The 21,866-nt window shown below is 41.2% G+C and overlaps 1 protein-coding gene across 2 annotated transcripts in view; it reads left to right on the top strand.

Annotated features, from left to right (window-relative positions):
• gpc3 (glypican 3) overlaps positions 1-17,939 on the top strand; it is a 158,293-nt gene extending 140,354 nt beyond the window's left edge. The window contains exons 8-9 of one of the 2 annotated variants that reach the window (XR_008572878.1): positions 13,429-13,917; positions 14,009-17,939. Coding sequence is in view for 1 of the 2 variants with exons in the window: in XM_054791896.1 (XP_054647871.1) it covers positions 13,429-13,604 (176 nt within the window). In the remaining variant the exon portion in view is untranslated. Of the gene's footprint in view, positions 1-13,428 lie in introns of both variants that reach the window. The other variant, XM_054791896.1, reaches the window with a different exon arrangement.
• Positions 17,940-21,866: the final 3,927 nt, after the last annotated feature.

Raw genomic sequence — 21,866 nt, 5'->3', positions numbered from 1 at the left:
AACGATACATGCTTTCTCATCACAATCTCCAAAAGTCTCCAATAACACCAGCAAAAGTTGCGTTTTTGAAAAAGTCACCAGAGGGGTCCGAATAATCGCTAAATATAGCAACAAAGTCGCTAAATTGGCAACACTGCTAACAAGCGATGTGATCCGATATGGAAATATTGTCTCCTTGTTGTGTTCGGTCCCTCTTTTGGAATAAGTGGCACAAAAAAAGAGAAAAGACGGTTGCGGAGTTCATCCTTTTTATATTTGCTGAACTGAGCTTGTGTGAGGTCTTGTGCGATTTGTTGATGTCTTGCATGACATCGTCTATCATGGTGGTTCTGAGGTTTGTGTTCAATTTCATTGTGTTATTTTTTTCCTTTTAAGATTGTTATAAAATTGCGCTTTAATCATCAATTTCTAAGCAGAACAAGCTGTGGTTACAATATGTATGAATACTTTTGTGCATTAGAAAAAGTGTTGTTATGATTGTTCTGTTCGTTTTTATTGCTCTGATTTCATGCTTTATACTGCTTACAACCACTACGGGGCAAAATTTAGAAAGTGATTTGAACGCTGAGGGTGACTGAGGTGTGAAAAGGTTGATAGATGTTGGAGGTGCTCGGCCCCAATGTTGTGAACTTCCATCCCTTTTTTGAGTCATAAACAGCCTTTGGAAAGTCAGCCAATCCTGTTCCTTCTCCTCCTTGATGCCCCACACAAAAATAATGACGCTTGCCACCATCTGTGTAAATAGGCTAGGAAGATGCAATGGTGCTCTCTGGTATCCCCTCTCAGTGAAGCGAAAGATGGGAGAGGAACAGTGGGAGGAAGTTACCCTCCTACTGGACCCTTCCTGGTCAGCTGCCATGCCGCCTTCTCAAGTGATTCCAGGGATAAAACCCTTAAGATTAGCCAGAAGGCCGGAAGAAGAGCCCTGGCTTTTATTTCTGTGGAAACAAGCACACGGAGCTGACTGGGTTCTCATCATTTTCACGAAGGGGGCCCACCAGCGCTCAATTCATTTTGTAGGCTTATGCATTTTTCTGTGTTTGTGTGTGCCTTTCGGAAAAACGTTTGTTTGCTCAAGAGCTTTATTTACATTCACAGGCACTTTTGGACGCACTAAATTGATTCCAGGCCCATTCCTGGGTTGTGTCCATCAGCTCAGCCACAGTCCACAAACACTCCGCACACAGCGGGTCCATTCTGGAGGCTGGCTGCTCCCTTGCTTGCTGCCGCAGTTACACACTGCAGCCATTTTATGGGAACGTCTTAAAAAAATTGTTGAAGGCTTGGGTGATTTGCATTTTACATGCTAACCCTCGACTGTCCTTCTACGCACGTAGGCCGTGTCTCCTTCCAGGCTGCCCTCGCTTGTGATTTGGCAGCTCATTCCTGAACGTCATTCAACAATCCAGCAAGCATTGCTGGAGTCCTGCTGCCGATAGACTGTAAGCTGCTGCATGAAACCACAGGCTGACCACTGGAACCAGCTCCAAATAGACAGTGAAAACACTCAACTGGATCTCTGTGTGTGTGTGGACAGCCACAGCAGCCAAACTGCTGTAATTCTAGTCCGCCTTTCACTAGGCACCAATACAAAGAGAACTCTGCGTGTTTGTTGGCAGGCATAAAATATACGTCCCAAAGTGCCAGCTCCAGTTCTCTCTCTGGACAGACGTCTGGGGGGGGAATATGTAAATATCTGTCAGATGCCAGCCCCCCTCATTACTGGATGATAAAGATAGTGCCCTAAGAATACGTTCCTCAGAGGCTCTTTGACCAGCAGTTCCTTCAGGCAAAAGCTGCACTCGCTATCACACCCTGATAACAAACCAGTTGTCCCATCCTTCCAGAAAAAGCCAAAAGCCCCCCAGCCAACCTCTGACCCTCCCTCAGCACCAACCACTGAGCTGCTGAAGGTTATAGGCCTCCTCTGTCAGTGCAGGAGCTCCCCACCCCGTATGAGCCCCTTGCCGTGCCTTCAGCACAGAATCGAGTCTTTGTATGTTTGACTTGTTGTCGTTTTTACCTCACTCTCTCACTCAGTCAAACTCTTTCCACCCTCAGAGCTCTACCAGGAACTCTCGTTTAAATTTACGCCTCTGTTTCCAGTTTTTATATCTCTTCTCGCGCCCTCTCGTTCTAATTTCTACGACTATATTAGCTGTTACTGGAAAGACTATAAATACATCAGAGTAACTCTTATTGTGGAGGGGGCAGGGAGAGGCCAGTGTCGTAACATGCAGCTCATCTACAGGTGACTCATTACTGGTGCAGTGGAAGCCGACTGATGTCGACATAAGCGGTTGTCGACATAACCAAAAATAGCCATTGCATGCACATTTACTTGTGACCTTAGGAACAATTAGTTTAACCTAAGATGGTTTTATTTACATTTTTCTGGTTTATATGATCGTACCTGTCAATCTTCCTGTTTTCCTCGGAAAACGCCTGTATTTTGCCCTTCTTTCTCATCAACCTCCTATTTAAATGTTTTTTTGTAAAGTTCCCATATTTTAACTTTCATTCAAAAGAAACTGAACTGTAGGTTGCAATATCCATGCTTGAGCATCAGCAATTTGCAGCACTGGCAGTGGGCAGCCTTTCCACCAATTTCCCTTTTTCAAATGTAAATGTTTTGATTTTGAATCTTACTTTGCACTGAACAATGAGTCTGCATCTTAAATGAGATTAGACTAGATTAGATAAAATAAGATATTATTGATCTCCTCAGCTTGTGCCCTCAGGGAAATTAATGTTCCTATAGCAGCAACATCCTATCTAGTATACAGCTCAAGACGTTAGTGGCAATAGCAGCACAGCATGCAGAGTAAAATATAATAGTAAAACCAAAATAAATCAAATAGAATAAAATGCAACAATTGAAAATATGGAAAAAATAATATATATATTATTTTTAATAATATATATTAATAATATATATTATTAGAATATATATATAATATTATATATATTTAATAATATTATAATAATATAATATATATTATATATATAATATTTTATATATATATATATAATATTATATACTGTATATATATACAGTATATATATATATATATATATATATATATATATATATATATATATATATATATATATATATATATATACAGTTTACAAATGTACATCGATATATTTTTATCATGATCAGTTTTCCGCAAGCGTCGACTGAAGAGGGTACTTTTTAATAAGAACACAGTGAACCAGGACTTGACATGTTGGTCGGGTTCCTCTGTAATTAGACTTATGTTTGTCCACTAAAGTCACAACTTAGAAAATGTCTGGGAAAGTTTTTTTTTCTTTATGACAGCTTGTTGTCTCCATCATAACAGACATGAACGTTCTCATCATGTGCTCTGCATCATGTGTTCAAACCTTTCTCAACTCCATTATTCCTGTTTGTGTCCTCTCCTATTCTTCTTTTTCCCTCGGTCTGGGACGGTCTCTAGAATAACAGAGAGTGTTGTGAAGGGTGGGAGGCCAGAGCCACTCATAGAGCAGTGCTGTTCCACAGGCCTGAGGCATGGCCTCCTCTGGGCGTCCCGTTTGTATTGGCCCAACATTCCCAGTCCCTCCGAACGCCCCTGTGGTCAGCCTGTGGGTGTGGAGGCAGACGGTCACATTCCACGGACAGAAGCATCCTGCACGGCTCTCTCAGTTGCTTCGCAGTTCTCAATCAGCAATGTCATGGGGCAAATTGCTGCGGTCAAGTCGCAGGAGCAACAGAATGTGACTAGCGCGTTGCACAACAAGCCAGTAATCACAACTAATTATCTGTTGCCCCACATACAAACACATGCAGTCCATCAGGAGAGTCTGTACAGGGGCAATGTCCTCTTGTTGAGTTTGCAGTCCAAAGCCTATGTAAAGGAATCCACACAGGGCGAGGGGCATTAACTTCCCAAATGTGCTGAGTGCAACATTCACTTCTCTTTGTTGAGATGAGATAAATGATCAAATATTTGCTTTACTTGGGACTCTATAATGTCTCCTAAGCTGATGATTCTTGTTGAGAACCCAGATCAAATTTGACCCGCTTCAGTGTGTTATGTGCACACAACGTCTGCCAATGTAACAGCGATCTAAACCATCTCTCCAATTTCATAAGAAGCACCTGTGTTTGGAGACTTAACATTCCACATACTTATCTAACCAAAAAAAGGCTTTGTGCATAGAGCGCATGTAGTGAATAAACTGTACTGGACCATGAAGGTACACGTTCACCCGAGGGCTTATAATGTTCTTGAGGTCCTCCTTCACCCATTCACCTTCACGCATTTATGAAAGGCATCTACTAATATGTCAAAACACTCCTAAGGTGTTTACAATATAGAATTTGACATCATATGAGATGTCAACATACCTCACAACACTTTTTGTGCCATTTCCACACTTATTCAGAATGATGGCAAAATTATGGGCTGCCGCCACACAAAGTCACATGAGACATTGGCATATTGTGCAACAAAAAAACCTCAGTTTGGTGATAGTACAGGGCTTAACTCGAGATGTGTGTTGCTTTTTCTTTGGGTTGTTGTGCCTTTTTTGCCAGACTTACATTCAACGTGGTAAGGCCTCAGTGTCATAAGAGATGTGCGAGTATTGAACGAGTCATACAAAACATGCTTCAGTTTTACTAAATCGGTACTCATCTCCATTAGGGTTGGGCATCGTTTGAATTTGAACAATTCTGGTTCCGATTCCGATTCCTCGTTTTAATTCCGGTTCCGATTTCCGATTCCGATGCTTTTTTGGGGTAGGGTCATTAAAGTTTGCATGGTTTAAATGAGGGTGCTAACCAGATATCTTTTTGGATGGAATGTCTAAACTTCCCCATAAATAGTTTCATGACATTAACTTTTCATCAACTTTAGAATTTCTTACAAGGCTATTTTCAGTGGTTATACAAATATCGAACCATTCAACTTGAATAGAAATGTTATAAAGTTTCTTTTTGCAGCTGTTCACGTTCACAAAAGATGTTTACTTTTGAAAATTAGTAAGCTGTTTTTTATGAAACCCTTATTTTGTGAACACAGGTAAACAGGATAGAGCCGAAACCGCTCTTATTTTGAAGACCGGAAGTGTATTGTGTGAGTTGAGAAGGTTCCTTGACTGTTCCTAACAGAGACGTACTGTGCCAATAACAAACTTGCCTAGCAGTAGCTCCCGTCATTTATTTACACCCAACTTCCAAATCAGCTAGCATCGTTATTTCTTCCGGTCGTCAAAGTGTGCATCGAATCTAGGAATCTAAATCCAAACGAAATCAAATCGAAATAGTCCCGGTTCCCATTGATGCTGGAGACTCAATGCCCAACCCTAGTCTCCATTAACTCATTTACTTACTCACCCCTGCTCCCGCTAACTACATTTAAAAAGAAAACCAGTTAACGTGTCAGGGCGTGATTAAATGCGATACAAGTCAGGCTAGGTGGTGGTACTTGTGCATGTGCAAGTTTATACGCATGAACTTTGTGTCTGGTGACTCAACTGAATCATGTGGGAGTTTCTGTGCATGCGCTTTATGACGGGTGACTCAAGTCATCAAGTACCCAATTCACACGAGTTTCAGTGCATGCACTCTGTGACAGGTGACCCCAATGAATGGAGTACCCAATCTGCAACTTGTTGCACATGTGCGAGTTTCTGCTCGTGGTCAACCCCAGTTAATCGGGTAGTCGATTCACAGTCCATGCGCTGTGTGACAGGAGACTCAAGTTTTTTTTTTTTTATTCATGCAAGATTCTGCGCATGTGCTCTGTGACGGGTGACTCATATAAATCGAGTACCAGATTCACACGAGTTTCTGCGCATTCACGAGTACCCGTTTCACTTCAGTGAGCGAGTTATAAGAACTTGAGTCAGTAAAAGCAATCAACTTTCCCATCACTAAATGTCACCATCTGCGTGACACTTGTTATCAATATTAAGGTATATATTTTTTTTATTGATTTAAGGTTTTACAGTGGTTAACTTCATTTAACACTTGTGTGCTGAACTGCTGAAACATTTCACACTCAGAAAATATAGTTCTGCACTCTGCTTCAGTTTTTCTTTACTGTACACAAAAGGCCTGAGGCGCTGGGTGCCGTCGAGAAAAGTCCAGACTCCCACCCCCTTTACCCCCATTTCCTTTTGCACAGACAACCACAGCAACCCAAAAGCATACATGCATGTATATACAGACACTCCAGCCACTCTTTGACCCACTACAGGGATCCAAACAAACATCCGCTCACCCCTAAAAATCTGAGTTCTCTTGCCTGTTCTCCTCCTGGGGACTGTTGGCTAAAAACAACATAAAGTTCCAGCTTAAATGCATCACCGGCTGTTGACATGCATGTGACTTGCTTGCCTGCCTCATTCACAATGCAGAACCATAGCGTTACCAATCAATGGGTGCACTGCTGACCTCTCCCCTGGCTGGTAACTTGAGCTCATAAGGCCACAATACAGTAAAGCTGGCAGGGGCACACTAGCAAGGTGGTGATCTTTTTAACATGGGTGGTTTGAATGGATGTAAATGAGGCCTAAACGGTCCACACTGGTCACATTAATCACAAATGGGACTGTGGCTCTATTTACAGTGGAAGCTTGATTTTTGTAGGATTCAATTTTCCACGATAATTATTGCCACAAATAAGTCTCCCTTTTTGTCTTGGTTATCGTCCACATTTTGGTGACTCAGTCTCGTTTATATTTTGGACACTATGGACAGATTTAGGCCAGGAAATCTTTTAATCATCATTATTATGTAGGTGGTTTATGTGTCCATAGATGGAACACAGAACTATGAACAACTCTGTGTCGGTCACCTTCCTTTCCTTCCACCTTGCTTTCAAGCACTGTACCGTGCGCTGATGAGGTGTTCAAGCGCACAGAATCTGCTTTTTGTATTTAGGATGGCTGCAAAAAACTTGCAAGTGCCAGAACTTTGACAAAGAAGTCAAGAAACACTATTGAATTTGAGAAAGAACTCATTGCAAAGTAGGAAGGTAGCATCTGTTAAGTAGGATTGTAATGTAAATGTTCGTTAGTTAAAACAGGTTGGAGAGGGAATGGCACATAACAGAAAGTGAGCCAGGCCAGTATGTGTAACATTTGTTTGAATAACGATTCAATTCGTATGACAAGTCTTGGTTGCCGATACGATTGAAGGACGTTATTGGTTCATTTAGAACGATACGATCCGAAACAATCCAGTAACTTTAAACTGATTCAGTAACTTTTTAGCCAAAAATTCAACCAGTCTGACTGGGAAATAAATACCTAGTTAATGGACAGTGCAGGTGACGTTTCCTAGATTCCTTGATTGTTTTTTGTAAGGGAATCAGGTATAAATTAATTGTGAATACAAACAAACAAGTAAACAACCATGAATGGCATATGCATTCACATTTAATTTGAATAAAGTGCAAACAACACTTCAGGTTGAATTAACAATGAATGAATTAACAGGTTGAATTAAATCAAGTCTGTGATTAATTCTGATAAAACATGGCTTGAACTTGAATTTGATACCTCATTCACTTCTCTACCTCAAGTATTAAAGAAGTTAGAGCAAATTTCATGCCTTTGGTTCCCATCGCTTTAACATTGAGTCAAGACAAAAGCAACAATCGACCCACGGACTTTGGCAAGTACAACCGTACTACAAAATATATAATAACTTAGGCTGTGACGTTTGTTTTAAAAGTCAACAGCGTAGCCATTTACTGTACATTGTTCAAGTATCATTTTATGTAGGCCTCACCACACACGCCACACTACAAATTGCATGTACACAGTAATTCCGGGGCAAAATTAACATATTTCAGATTTTAACTAAATTTCATCTGCAGATATTTAAGTGAATTTATATCCTGCATCCCTTTTGTGTTGTCCAGAAGCTCCGATCCATGAGTTTGAAAGTTGGACTTAACTTTCGAAGCACTCATATGACTCGATGTCGTCCAACACTAAATATAAAGTAAATAAGTATAAATCCAGTATAAAGTGTGGCGATGACATCATAGGCAGCAGACTGAATCGAGTGTAGCGTCAGAGGTGTAGAGCGTCTAGAGTCACTCTTTACAGGACAAAAACTCACAAACTTGTGCTCTTTGGAGTCGGCTCCGTTTATTCAACTGCACGTGTGCCAACCACACTGTAACCCTTGGTAACCACAACAGTCGCCTTTACAGGCATGACTAATTAACTTGCGGCAAATCAAACTGTTACACGAGTAACTTTTAACCTCTTAATCATTAAAAGTGCTAAAAAACACATCCATATAAAGCCTGCCGTGCTTATATCCAATGCTTTATTTCCCAGTATCGATGCAATCGATTGATTACCTTATAAACGATTTTAGATTGATATATGTCGTCCTGAATGGCAACTTGCTGAACACAGACAATGTAGTTGGATCATCGCAATAGAAATCGATAATGAATCATTACACCCCAAATGTGTAATGATGATTGCACCTGCTGCTGAAGTCTACAATGACGTTCAAGTGAGCACGTATACATCTCTAACAGTCCACTCTTTAAAGTTAAGTTTGTAACGGACTAGAATGAAACAGCCCCTCCAGTCCTTCCTACACTCACCTCTGTGTTTGCTAGTCTTCAATAAAGGTAACAGTCATGTTTAATGTTCATTTATCCACTGTAATTGGCAATTGATAATGTTTTCTGCATGTAAAACAATATTTTTTCCTTAAAAGATGTGTTTTGTGTTCATATTTTTGGGTGTCTGGAGCAGATTAACTGGATTTACATTATCGCTTATGGGAAAAAAAACTTATTCGGTTTTCGTACGCTTCGGTTTTCATCAGTTGGTCAGTTTTGGAATGGATTAATGGCGAAAACTGAGGTTCCACTGTCCTCTAAGTCTTATTCATTTGCCTTTGTCCAATTGTCCAATGCCGTGACTCTTGCCTAAAATGAGTCAACTGGTGAACGCTGTTCTCTGTTAATCACTCTTTCTATACTTTGCACTTTTTCTACGCAGGCGCAGATGTCCATCACTAATTATACCAGGATATTATTATTCCCAACCCTGCGTACGACTGTTAGGTATTTAGGTTTGCATAGTGTTCTGTCCCTGTGGAGTTGTTTTTAAAGCTTGCAGAACAAGGCCCCTCTGTGGTCCAGCCCATGTCTTTAAACTAGCAGAAAGACCCCTTTTCCTCCATTTGTGCTTCGTAAATGGCTTTTTTCACTTTATACTCTCACATTATTGCCACTCTTAGGCACTCCAACACAATACTTTCTCACTTTGTCTCAGGCTTTTTCTCAGATACACACAAACACGCTTGCCCCGGCCCTGCCTCTTATCCGCAGGGCATAAAAGCTGTATCGAATTGCACCTTGAGCTTAATTGGCTCAGCATTACGGTGCACTGCTGTCGACGGTGACAAATCGTTCTTTCAGAGCCCCGATGAATGTCTGCCCGCTGCCATGTCGGGAGGGAGAAGAAAAGTTAATTGTCCCCCTGGCTGCTGATCAGATGATGATGTAATCGCAAGGAAATTCACAGGAGGTGCAGTTAGGAACATTTATTTATTTGCACCCTTCCTCTGTTTGAGAAGGAGCCCGGCCACAAACGCCCTGTGAGCGCCGAGAGACCCCCCTCTCATGTGTGACCGCTTCCTCAAGGACCAGCCCTTCCTCCGACACAGGAGCATAAGACAGAGATCCAATTAGACAGCTCAGTCAGTTTCTAGCTATGTGATATTTTATGAGCACAGATGTGACTGTGTGTGCATGTGAGTGTGTACTAGCTCATTGTTGGCATGCCGAACCACTGCGCTCTTTATTACTGATATACTCCCACCCTCTGTCATAACTCAGCCTTCTTATTGCAGTCTCCCCTCCCAGCTTTTCACCAGACAAAGCATAGCTGCAAGTGTGTCTCACACACACACACACACACACACACACACACACACACACAGGCGGGAAGGCTTCTGCTCAGTGTCAGTAGGAGCACAGCTGTGGATGGGAGCAATGAGGCAGCTGTGAGTAAGAGCTCAGCAGCAGGTGACTAAGTCTCCGCAGCATACGCAACAGATGGAGAAGGAGAAGTGTGATACAGGAGCTGAGGAGTAATGTAGGATTAAGGGAAATATAAATCATATTTGGGATACACTGTAGCTTCTACTTCTAATTATAGAATCACTCCCATAGCTGTGGAGTACTAACACCTGGGAGTTGACGCACTTGTAACACAGTGGACTTCCTCGTATAAAGTACTGCTTTAAACTTAAATAATTAAGAAAATGTAGTACTCGTAGAAGTATAAGTAGTCGTGCAGAAATGTCCAAACTATTTTCCATACATACAGAAAAATGAACAAATGCAGGAGCCGCTTTGTTAATTAAACATGCTTAACCCAACCCAATGTAGGTCAAAATATGCTCAAAACTTGGCAACTTTGCACAAAATATTGTGTATAATCAGAATGACTCCAAAAAAAAATGGAAATATTTCAGAAAGTCAGACAAAATGGAATAATATTGCAGAATACAATAGATCTGTCAATAAATGTGTCATTTAATGAATGTGATCGTCCCATTTGCAAAGTCATGACAGCAGCAACCTGGCACAAAATCAAAATGACCCCAAATAAAACTGGAACTATTGCACAAAGTCATAGAAGTTGTAGTAATACAGCAGAATAGTTTGCCATTTAATGAATGTGATCACTCCACTTGCAAATAATTAATGGCGGCGCCAGACTTGCACAAAATAATCAGAATGACCCCAAATAAAACTGGAAATAGTCCACATATTAAGAGAGATTGCAGAACTACAACAGAATAGAATGTGTCATGAAATGAATGTGACCACCCTTCTTGCAAGTAATAAATGACAGCCACAACCTGGTACAAAGTAGTCAAAACGACCCCAAATAAGATTGGAAATAATCCACAAACTCACAGGAATTGTAGTAACAGAGCAAAATAGAACATGTAATTTAATGAATGCGATCACCCATCTTTTTTAGCAAGTAATTAACGGTGACAACCTTGTGCAAAATAAATAAACAGAAAGATTACAATAACGATAATATCTCCATATGGGCATAGGGTGAAACGAAACCAAAAAACATAAATTCATAGTTAATATTTTGCAGCCCTCAGCTGGGATAGGCTCCAGATTACCTGTGACTCTAATGAGTTTAAGTGGTATAGAAAATAATACAATATTTTGTAGCATAATTTAACCAGAACACAACCAGCAACAGTGCAAAAACAATGACAATGTTTTAGTGAACATAACTGTAAAACAGGATTTTATTGTCAGTGTCTCACAGTGATACTATTTTTAACTAATTCAGAAAACGCAAATTGTGTACTCTACTCTACTGTCAAGTAGATCAAATCTATTAAATAGAAGCATAACGAAAATAAACATTTAGTGGTGTATAGTCACCGGTGACGTAATCATCGGAAAGAGACCCGCATAAGGTGGAGCAGCACAACAATGACGTACACAAAACACACTACTCTTGACTGAATAACACAACATTTATCTACATTTTTTTCTCTGCGTGAGGGTGATGACGACCAATATGGCTGTTCATGTCTGTCGTGTCCATCCATCCATCTTCTACGCCACTTATCCTCATTAGGGTCTCGGGTATGCTGGAGCCTATCCCAGCTGACTTCGGGCGAGAGGTTGGGTACACCCTGGACTGCTCACCAGTCAATGGCAGGGCACATATAGACAAATAACCATTCACACTCACATTCATACCTATGGACAATTTAGATCCTAAAATGCGTGGTTTTGGAATGTGGGAGGAAACCGGAGTACCCGGAAAAAACCAACGCACACACGGGGAGAACATACAAACTCCACACAGAGATGCCCAACGGAAATCCGAACCCAGATCTTCCAGATCTCCTGACTGTGTGGCCAACATGCTAACCACTAGGCCATCCGTCTGTCATGTCGTGTCATATTGTCATGAGATTCTCATGATTTTTACATCCTGCAAAGTCTCCTTCGGCTTTCTTTTCTTCTTCTGTGACTTCCACCCAATTTTCTGCTACTCTAGCAAGAAGCACCCCCTGGATGACATGTAAAATGGTAACTCACTGAGGTACAACGGTGGAATACGTTTATAGCGACTGTATGTTAATAATCATTTTAAAAAAACGATATTGATAATCCATTTTTGGGTTAAATATCACGATAGTACGATAAATCGATATTCCGTCACACCCCTAGCCGAAACCTGACACAAAATAATCAGAGCGACCCCAAACAAGACTGGAAATATTCCACAAAGTCAGACAAATTGCAGTAAAACAGCAGAACAGAATAGAATGTGTAATGTAATGGATGCGATCGCCCTCTTGCAAGTAATTAACAGCTGTAATAAATAGCAAATAAATCATGTGTAAGATTCCAAATAAGACTGGAAATATTTCACAAAGTGATGCAACATGTAATAATATTGTAAAATAGAAGGTGTTATTTAATTAATTGAATCGCCCCTCTTGCAAGTAACTCATGACAACGCAAGCCTCGTGCAAAATAATCAGAGTAACCCCAAATAAGAATGGAAATAAACAAATTTCAATAAAACTGCAGAATAAAAGTGATGAGACAAGCAATGCTCAGTGTGAGTGCTGGCCAGTGGGGGCCAGGAGAGGGAGGGTACGAATGGCCTTGTGTGAATACGCCTTAAGAGCATGGGAATGTTTTTCCTTTGCATTTTTGAAAAAATGTCATACAGATAGCAACGTTGTCAAAACTATCTCTGTTCTCATGAACCTGCACGGGGAAAAGTGATGTCATACGCATACCAGTTACTAGTACTGGTACATACTAGTTTTCTGTCGAAAAGGAGAGTTTCAACCCTGAGAAGTGGTGACCTTCTCTCAACACTGCCACTGTCACATGCTGTACATGTCATAAATACAAAGTGTAAAATTGTGATGACAAGTCAAAGTATTCTAGGAGCTTCATTCATACTGCTGCTTCATTCATAAAATAAGACATAACCTAACTCAACACTATTGAGACCTGGCGTGACGCAAGCGCCTTTGGTTTGTTTATTTTGGTTTTGTCATCTCACCACTTTAATTCACAATTCAACACTTGGGAGTAAAATATGTTCTTGTGATGCAGCATGTGTTTATAACGCTTACACATGACATCGGGTTATCCAGCAGGCTTGGCTGTCTAATTCTCAAAGTGTAACACTGTTATTACAGCTGTGCAAGGCATCGTACGAAAGGAGGGCAGACATACCACACGTTTTTCAGCTTTTGTGACTGTGTTGGTTCTAATTATCTCTATCCTTCCATCCTTTCCTGCTTCGCTCATATTTTTCATTCTTTCACCTCCCTGACCCCCCCTACTATCTCCCGTCCATCTCCTGTGTCTCTATTTCCGTCTGGCTGCCTCTCAGACCTCGCAGATAACCTGGCAATGGATGACTTCACCTTCCAGGAGCAACTCCTGACCCCTCGACTGGCCCCCGCCGGGGCAGGAAGAATCCCCTCACTGGGGGCTGCAGTGTGGAGCTCCTATCTGGTCCTGACACTCTCCCTGACGCTATCTTTCCTCCTGCCGCGTCACCACTGACCGTCAGCTCTGTGTCCTCACGTGGAAAGAAACAGTTTCAAAGATGTTGTTCCAGAGGCTACATTGTTTTTTAAAGCACACGTGATGAACTTGCCATTATGTAAATAAGAACCTTGGCCATCCCCACAATTACCAGATGAGTGCCCTGCAGCACCTAAGCCCCCCTCTCATGAGAGAACCTTGTCATCGACCTGCAAGTGAGGTGGTCTGGCCCTTTTTCAAACGCTCCCATTTTCAGGCTGCGCTGAATTATTTATTGCCTTGCAGGCCCGAGATGTCACCCGTGGTAGTAAATGACCTCCTGCCTTGACAGGTAAAGACCCACATTCAGTATAATGACACATTCTGTTGAAATGCCACTAAAACGTCTCATATATTTCTCTCTCTTGTTGTTTATGTGTTAGAGATAGCCAAATCATTTCAGACAGGTTGCTCTAACTTGCCCATTAAAAGGGAGTGATGGACGAAGAACGTGTGTGTCCCCTGTACAAGTGTAGGTTTCTATGTGTTAGTACCATGTTACAGCAATAGTTACATATTTCTTCTGAAAATATGATTTGTGGGTGAAGTGACATTGCGAGAAAATACAGTATTTTACGTGCTACTCTACGTGCTTCTTTCAGGAGGTCCTTAGTTTACAAACTTGTAGCGTTCCTTGTAAGCGATTTTTAGTGTAAGTGTAAACTTATACCTGAATCACCAAAGTCAGACACATAGAATACAGTCCTAAAAAGATTTTAAAAAAGGGGGTCCTAGCCTACATTTCTGGCTTTTCAGACTTATCTGTACTGTGGAATCCCGGTTTTTGTGTGCCCCGGTTTTCATTTGTTGACAATAATGATTGCCTAAAATATGTCCCTGGTAACATACCAAAGAGTGTCTAAACAAAGCACCCCCTTTTGGTGACTGTCTCTGTGAAGAATGTATTTTAGAGTTGGGAAACTATAGACTAGAGGTGTCGCAAGCTCGTGAAAAACATGACGATATTTCTCTTTTAGGCCCTGTCCACACGGGAACGTTCTTGGGATTTTTTTTCTTTTGGCGGGTTGAAAAAAAATTGTATCCACACTGGGCCGGATTATAAATACAGGGTAGCTCCATCCAGACGGGAACGGATAACTGAGTAAAAACGATGAAATACACAAAGCACACCTACATGTGGCGCTGTGAACAGACACAGAACAGAACACATGACAGAACCATGTGACACATCAAACCATAGAAGAAGAAAGAATGCATGCGCGTAAAGTCCGTCGTCTGCCGCTTTCCAAGTCTCTTCTAGACTCACAACAAAGTAGAATTACATGTGTGTCATTTTGGGAGTATGTACCGGGAAGAATGTTGACAGCGGTGAGTCATGACACTCGAAATATTCAGATATTATGTTGGCTTGTCGTCAAAGCTCACGTCTGGTGACGTGACTGTGACAGGTTGGTGACATCATCGTTTTAAAAAATGAACAAGCTGTTAGTCCATACGGAAACGATGAGCCAGCGTTTTCGATTTTGCCATTCCGGAAGGTGGTTTAAAAAAAATACCGTTTCAGGACACCCAGAACGCCGTTTCGGTGTGGATGATAGGCTGAAATGATAAAATGCTTTGACGTTTTGACCTGAAAACGCTTCCCTGTGGATAGCCCCTTAAAAAAAGCTGTCTCGGGAGAACAGGTCAGCCAGATGCCAATCGGACTGTGAACTATGACATTGCTACTATAATTGATAACACACGTAATACAGTATAGAAGTGTCCGTGCGCGAGGCATTATTGGAACCGCACATTAAGCGCTTTAAGTACACTATAAACCTTGCAATCCAACCTACCTCTGTGTCCCCAGTGATGTGTGGCTGTTTTTTCCATCAGAATTAAACAGTTGCTGCAGCGTGAATGTCCAAGCTGAAGCTGTAATTCTACATTTCATCAAAGTTACCGTAAATTTCGAACGATAGAGCGCCCCGGTGTGTAAGCCGCACCCACTAAAGTCAAAGAGAAAAGCGATTTTTAACACTGTATATAGGCCGCAGGTGTTCATGTCTTAAAATAGGATGTTTAGTAGACAGAAATATGTTTTAACTTTTGATGGAATGAATGTTTTTTGCCAAACAGTGCGTGTAACCCGGCTAGAGCAGCAACATGAACATGACAGAACATGCAAACTCCATGCCCATGCGGAGCTTTGAACCCAGGTCTTCCCGATCTCCTGACTGTGTGGCCAACATGCTAACCACTCATCCACCGTGCGGGCCAATACATATTATTATCTTTTTTTTTTAAATACTGACCCTCACAGTGTCTCCCAGGAACAATTCTGGCTTGTCAAATTCAAATTCACCGCCCGCAACATCACAATAAATGATTCGTAGAAGCAGCTACAACTGTCCCCATTGTTTTAACTTTTACTGGTTTTAGGTTTTTTGGCATTGTTTTGTGACTCAGTTCAATAAAAAAAAAGTTTATTTGTTCAGCGCTATATTTTGTCATTGTAGTTTTCTTAAAAGTAATGTTAAAATATTGTCTCTTCTCGTTTTCGTGAACCTAATATCATGCATCGTCTCATCTCGTGAGCTGAGGGGATCGTGACACCACTGCTATAGACGGATTCTGGCCAGGGAGTCCCATAATCATTTTTATTGTGTGTGTGTGGCTTATTTGGTCAGAGAATGCACACAGAATGATGAACAACTCTGTTTCTGTCCCCTTTCTTCCATCTAATAAGCAAAAAATTGCTTCGGTTTTCATACGTTTAGGTTTCCGTCTGACCTTTTCAAATGGATTAACGACAAAAACTGAGGTTCCACTGTTTACTTAAAATGTGCTGTTGTTCTCCACGTGGAAGTGTCATATCATGAGGTTGGTGTGTAAATCTTGTGAACAATCGGGTCCTAAAATGTCACAAGATTTCCGCAAGAGCTTGTGAATTTTTCACGTCACAATTTTAAGAAGTCCACGTATAACAAGTAGCCCAGTGTTTAGCGTTAATCGGAGGCCACTGCTCAGTGCCGTTTGTCGCTTTTTCTTGAAACTGGCAGCCAGAAAGTGTATTTTCAGATTTTCACTTGTGTATCTAAACCGGAGTTAGACTTTTTTTGTTTTCTAGGGGCTAAAGACCTACCGCACGGTCACTGCTCCTCTGCTTTCAAAACTTTATATTCAGCTGTTTTGAGAACAAAGCACAGTTCAACGGAGGATTCTCCAATAGTCATCCAATTGTATGTCGTGTTTCATTTTCTTTACTGATTGCTGATAACCATTAGCACGTAACCAGCTGAGGGTGGCATATCCTTATGTAGGTCTGAAGGGGTGGGGTGCTGGAGCTGACCCACCACCCTTGACCAAAAGCAATAAAGTAGGCCTCGTCAAACAAGAGGCTGTAGAATGCGAGAGTTTCGACCAAAAGGAGAAGAATGCAGATTTACCCTGTACACAACTTGAGTTTTTTGGAGCATTTTATAAAAAGAAATGTACTAAAGTGTCCCCCTGGGAGGCAATGTCATTTCCACCAAGGGCACAGCACAAGGAAGGAGTTGCTTTGGTTATGATTGTTAAACATAAACAATAATCATTTTGAAGATTCCAAAAATCCCCATTGTTTTTCAAGGGACAAAACTCAATTATCAATTTAAAGCATCCCTGCTGGTGCGCTGGCCCTTTAACATGTACCCGCATTTCCTATTGGCACAGTGAAGGCAAACCAACATCCTTGATTTAATAGACTTCAGCTGTGGTGAAGTATCCTGCTAAAGTTGGCACAGAAAAGAAAATGCCAAAACCACAGTTGCAGCAATTCACTTTCGCTGGTGGCAACTGTTTCAAGCCTTGGCAGAGGTATGCACTCTCTGAATGATTGTTATTATTAAACAGTATATTTTCACTTTCACATGTCTTGGTCGTTTAATGATTTGTCTTTCTTTTATTGAATTACCTTGCTTTGTGTGGTGTCGGTAGTGACCTTTGGAATCCGGCTTCCTTCTCGCCCAAAGTGTGAAGACTTGTGCTATCAAGCTGTTTCCACCCAAATGACATCATTTAACAACAGTGGCTCTTGTCCATTCCAGCACGCAATAAGCTGCAATTGAAACTTGTATTAGTAACATGTGTTGTTGATCATGAGAATAATCTCTCCAGAGGCTAAGCAGAAACTGCTGAGTGGTGTAATCCCCGCTAACGTGCACTGATTAGAAACATTTCATGAAAATGAATCATGAATGCATTTTTAATATGTATACTGTTACTGTATGTCTAATGTGAATACATATTGTTGTACAGTTATAATGATTTCCTATATGTTCATCATATACCATTTTATATTGCCATTAAAAAGAAAACATAACCCCCTCTGTGTTGGGTCACATTTCATTGCCGATCGAATGTTAAGCAGCCGAACAGTGACCATCTGACAAAGTGTGATACTGAGTCACTTTTTTAATGTGTTTTTATGTATTATGACTATTTTCCACTGCCCTACCTACTTAACAGTGGAACCAAAACACAAATAGCTGAAATAAGTCCAGTAGTTCTGAGGTAAACCACTATTGTACAGTACATATTCAAAAGGTTATACTGTATGTGATTAAAAAAAAAAAAAGGTTGTAAAGGAAGTTCCACCCTGTCCATCAGGTAGTTTGTGTCACATGTTCACTGAAACCCCACCGCCCTTTCCATAGGAAGGAAGATTGATGGCTTATGAGCGGAGTTTTCCACGACAATTCTAAAGCTGTGCGAGTCATGAACGAGTCATTCAAATCTCCTAAGTTTTTTACTGAATTTGGACTCACTGTTACTCGACTTGTTCACTTGCTCACCGCTACTACCACTAGCTAAATTAAAAAAGGAAATCCACGTAACATGTCACTAATTGTGCAACTGTTACTCTAACTGTTACTCTAATACTAATATAAATGTATTACTCTAATATACTAATATAAATGTATTAGCCCTGTGGAAAAAGCAACAGAGCTGGTCCTTGCCTCAAATCAATTCTCCTTTGCCTCTCCTGCCCAAGCTGCATCACGGGTGCTCAACACAAGACTTGAGTTTCACTGACTCGTGGGTGCTTGAAGAAGACTCGAATTTCACTGACTTAGGTGCTCGACGAAAAGTTTCACTGGCTGACGGGTGCACGGCAAAGACTTACTGGCGCATGGGTGCTTTAAGAAGACTTGAGTTTCACTGACTCATGGGTGCTAGAAGAAGTCTCGAGTTTCACTGACTCACTGATGCTTGAAGAAGACTCGAGTTTCACTGAGTCTTGGGTGAGCAAAAAAGACTTGAGTTTCACTGACTCACTAATGCTCGAAGAAGACTTTAGTTTCAGTGACTTGCAGGTGATCGACAAAGACTCAAGTTTCACTGACTCACGAGTGGTTGACGAAGACTCGAGTTTCACTGACTCATGAGTGTTCGACAAAGACTCAAGGTTTACTGACTCACATGTACTCAGGGAAGACTTGAGTTTCACTGACATTATTGCTCGAACAAGACTCGAGTTTCACTGACTAGATGAAAACTTGAGCTTCACTGACTCAGCTGATTCGACAAACACTCGAGTTTCAATGACTTGCAGGTGTTGAGCAAAGACTAAAATTTTACTGACCCACTTGTACTCGAGGGAGACTGAAGTTTCACTGACTTACGTGTACTCGGTGATAGCTCGACTTTCACTGACTCACGAGTTCTCGACAAAGACTCAAAATTCACTGACTTGACAAGAATTCGATCTTCACTGACTCACGGGTGCTTGACAAAGACAAAGACTCGAGTTTCACTGACTCAGGAGTGATCGGCGAAGACTCAAGGTTCACTGACTCACGTGTACTCAGGGAAGACTCGAGTTTCACTGACTCATTATTGCTCGAACAAGACTCGAGTTTCACCGACGACAAAAATTTGATCTTCTCTGACTCAGTAGTTTGCGATCACTTGCACTCGCTTGCAATCAATGGACTAGAGTTTGTATGGACTAGAGTTTCACTGACTCGTGTACTTGGCGAAGACTTCAGTTTACTGACTCACGGGTGCTCGTCCAGCATATACAGTTTGACTGCGGAGTTTGTTGCACATGGGCGAGTTTCAGTGCATGTTTTCTGTCATGGGTGAATGGAGCACCCGAACATTTTAGTCAGTGACTCATAACAATTTGTCATTGCCACTTCTTTCTACTGCTTAGAAGAACCACTGCAGTTTTAAAATACAAGCACAAAATGAAAGCAGCGTCCAAATGAAGTTGTGTTTGCATCCATCTTGGTCGCGCTCACACAAGAGTTTGCGCGCACAATACGTGAAATCTGTTGGATCTTCAAGGGGTGGAGTCGCTGCTGGTCGGCCCAAGGGCTAACATACTGTACATTCCAATTGTTTACTTGCTGCTCTGTTGTCTGCGCATGCTGTGAATCAATTTGAATATGAGATTGTTAAAGCATAAGTGAATCCTTTGTAGCTGAGTTAGCCTGAGGAAAAGAGACACTACAGGATGACTCATGACTTGCAGATTTCAGTGTTCATTGTGATTCTTTAAGGTTCAAAAAAGCTAACATGTTCAGAATAGCTCTTGTATGCATATGTGCTTTTTTTTAATTCCCAGAGCCACTTCAAAGTCCCCTGTGAATCATATAGTTAACACAACTCTGGAATCTATTAGTGTCAATCCTCCAAGAGTCACAAGCAGCGTGTGTTTTTGCTTAGAATGCATTGCTCAATCCAGCAGATTATTAATTTCCCATTCTGAGCTGAATATAGCGGAACCAGCCCCTCGACCCCTGACCAATGGCAACAAAGTAGGCAGGGTCGGCCAATAGGAGAAGAATGCAGATTTACCCAGTACACAAGTTTTTTAGAAATGGCAGAATATGTGCAGTGATAAAGGAAAACGAAAAAGAAAAATAACTATAAAATATTTAAATGTTCAAGTAAATAAGGTATGACTAAATAGAATAAATAATAAATAGAAAATTGCCCTGCGATTGGCTGGCGACCAGTCCAGCGTGTACCCCACCTCTCACCCAAAGTCAGCTGGGATAGGCTCCAGCATACCCCCACAACCCTAATGAGGTTAAGCGGCATAGAAAATAGATGGATGGTTAAGTAGAAAATAAAATAATTTATAGTTTAAAGATAAAAGGTTCATTAGTCCAAATTGTTTTGATTTCGCCTCCACCTTTAAAGCTTTCCCGAGGCCCGTCACTGCAAACGCACTTCAAATCTTTTTTCTCTGCATGAGCACTCCGCTGTAACTTTTCACACCCTGCAGATCCAGATGTAAACGCCATTGTCATCCAGCTGTGCTTTTCTCTCATGAGCTGGGTTGCTGCTTTTTAGATGGAAAACAGAGGCTGATTACTGGGAGATGAGCAAACGCTGACTGCAGGGAGAACAGCAGCCTACTCAGGATGGGATGGGTGGTGGATGCGTGGGGGGGGGGTCTACTCTCAATGCTAATGCTTGGCTGGAGAAAGGGCAAACGAGCCTATTGAAATGTAGAGTTCATGTGTTTTCTTAGGGTAATATTCAAACAGCCCGCATTATGAGAATGAAAGGTCAGTTTGACGTTAGTCAGTAGAAGTGGGTGATATTTTGTGGAACCTGTTGGAAACGTGTCCTGTATTTTTTTTCCCAAGTGCTCTGACCATTTTTTGTGGCGTTATATGCACAAATGCCGAAAACGGTCCTATCTCGTAATGTTAAAGAATCCTTTTAAAAAAATTCCCCGATCCGGATCTTCCCCAAAATATAATGAGTTCTTCCATATCCCATTTCCGTCATTTCCTGAAAATTTGGTCCAAATCCATTTGGAACTTTTCAAGTTATTTTGAACACAAACAGATAAACGACAGCAAAAACATAACCTCCGCGTTTGCACTTGTAATAAGTGAGAATACAGGTCAAATTTTTACATGTTTATGTCTTAATACTTAATGTATTCATGTAATAATGTTTGTTTGTGTTAGGCGTTGAGATTTCACACTTTGTTCGGTGGTACTTGACTGCACCATAGTTGTGTTCTGTGACTTTTTTGTACTCGTGTGCTTACAGAAACGCCTTCTCGAGCCCGCTAGCCTCTAGCGCTAGCCCGACGACCAGGCTACTGTTCATCGATCATCTTAGTGATGAGTACCTCTTCATGTTACACTTCAAATGCAAGCCATGTGTCAAAAATCAACATTTTTAGGGGCATACCAATTACTCACTTTTTTTCACCATTCATGGGTGGTCTTGGACATCAACAACAACATTTTTCACAATCATTGAATGATTTGAATTTGTTGAGCG

The sequence above is a fragment of the Dunckerocampus dactyliophorus genome, chromosome 11, assembly GCF_027744805.1.
Source record: "Dunckerocampus dactyliophorus isolate RoL2022-P2 chromosome 11, RoL_Ddac_1.1, whole genome shotgun sequence".
Taxonomy (NCBI): Eukaryota; Metazoa; Chordata; class Actinopteri; order Syngnathiformes; family Syngnathidae; genus Dunckerocampus; species Dunckerocampus dactyliophorus.
Note: the sequence above shows the minus strand (reverse complement) of the source record. Positions and strands in the feature narration are given on the sequence as shown.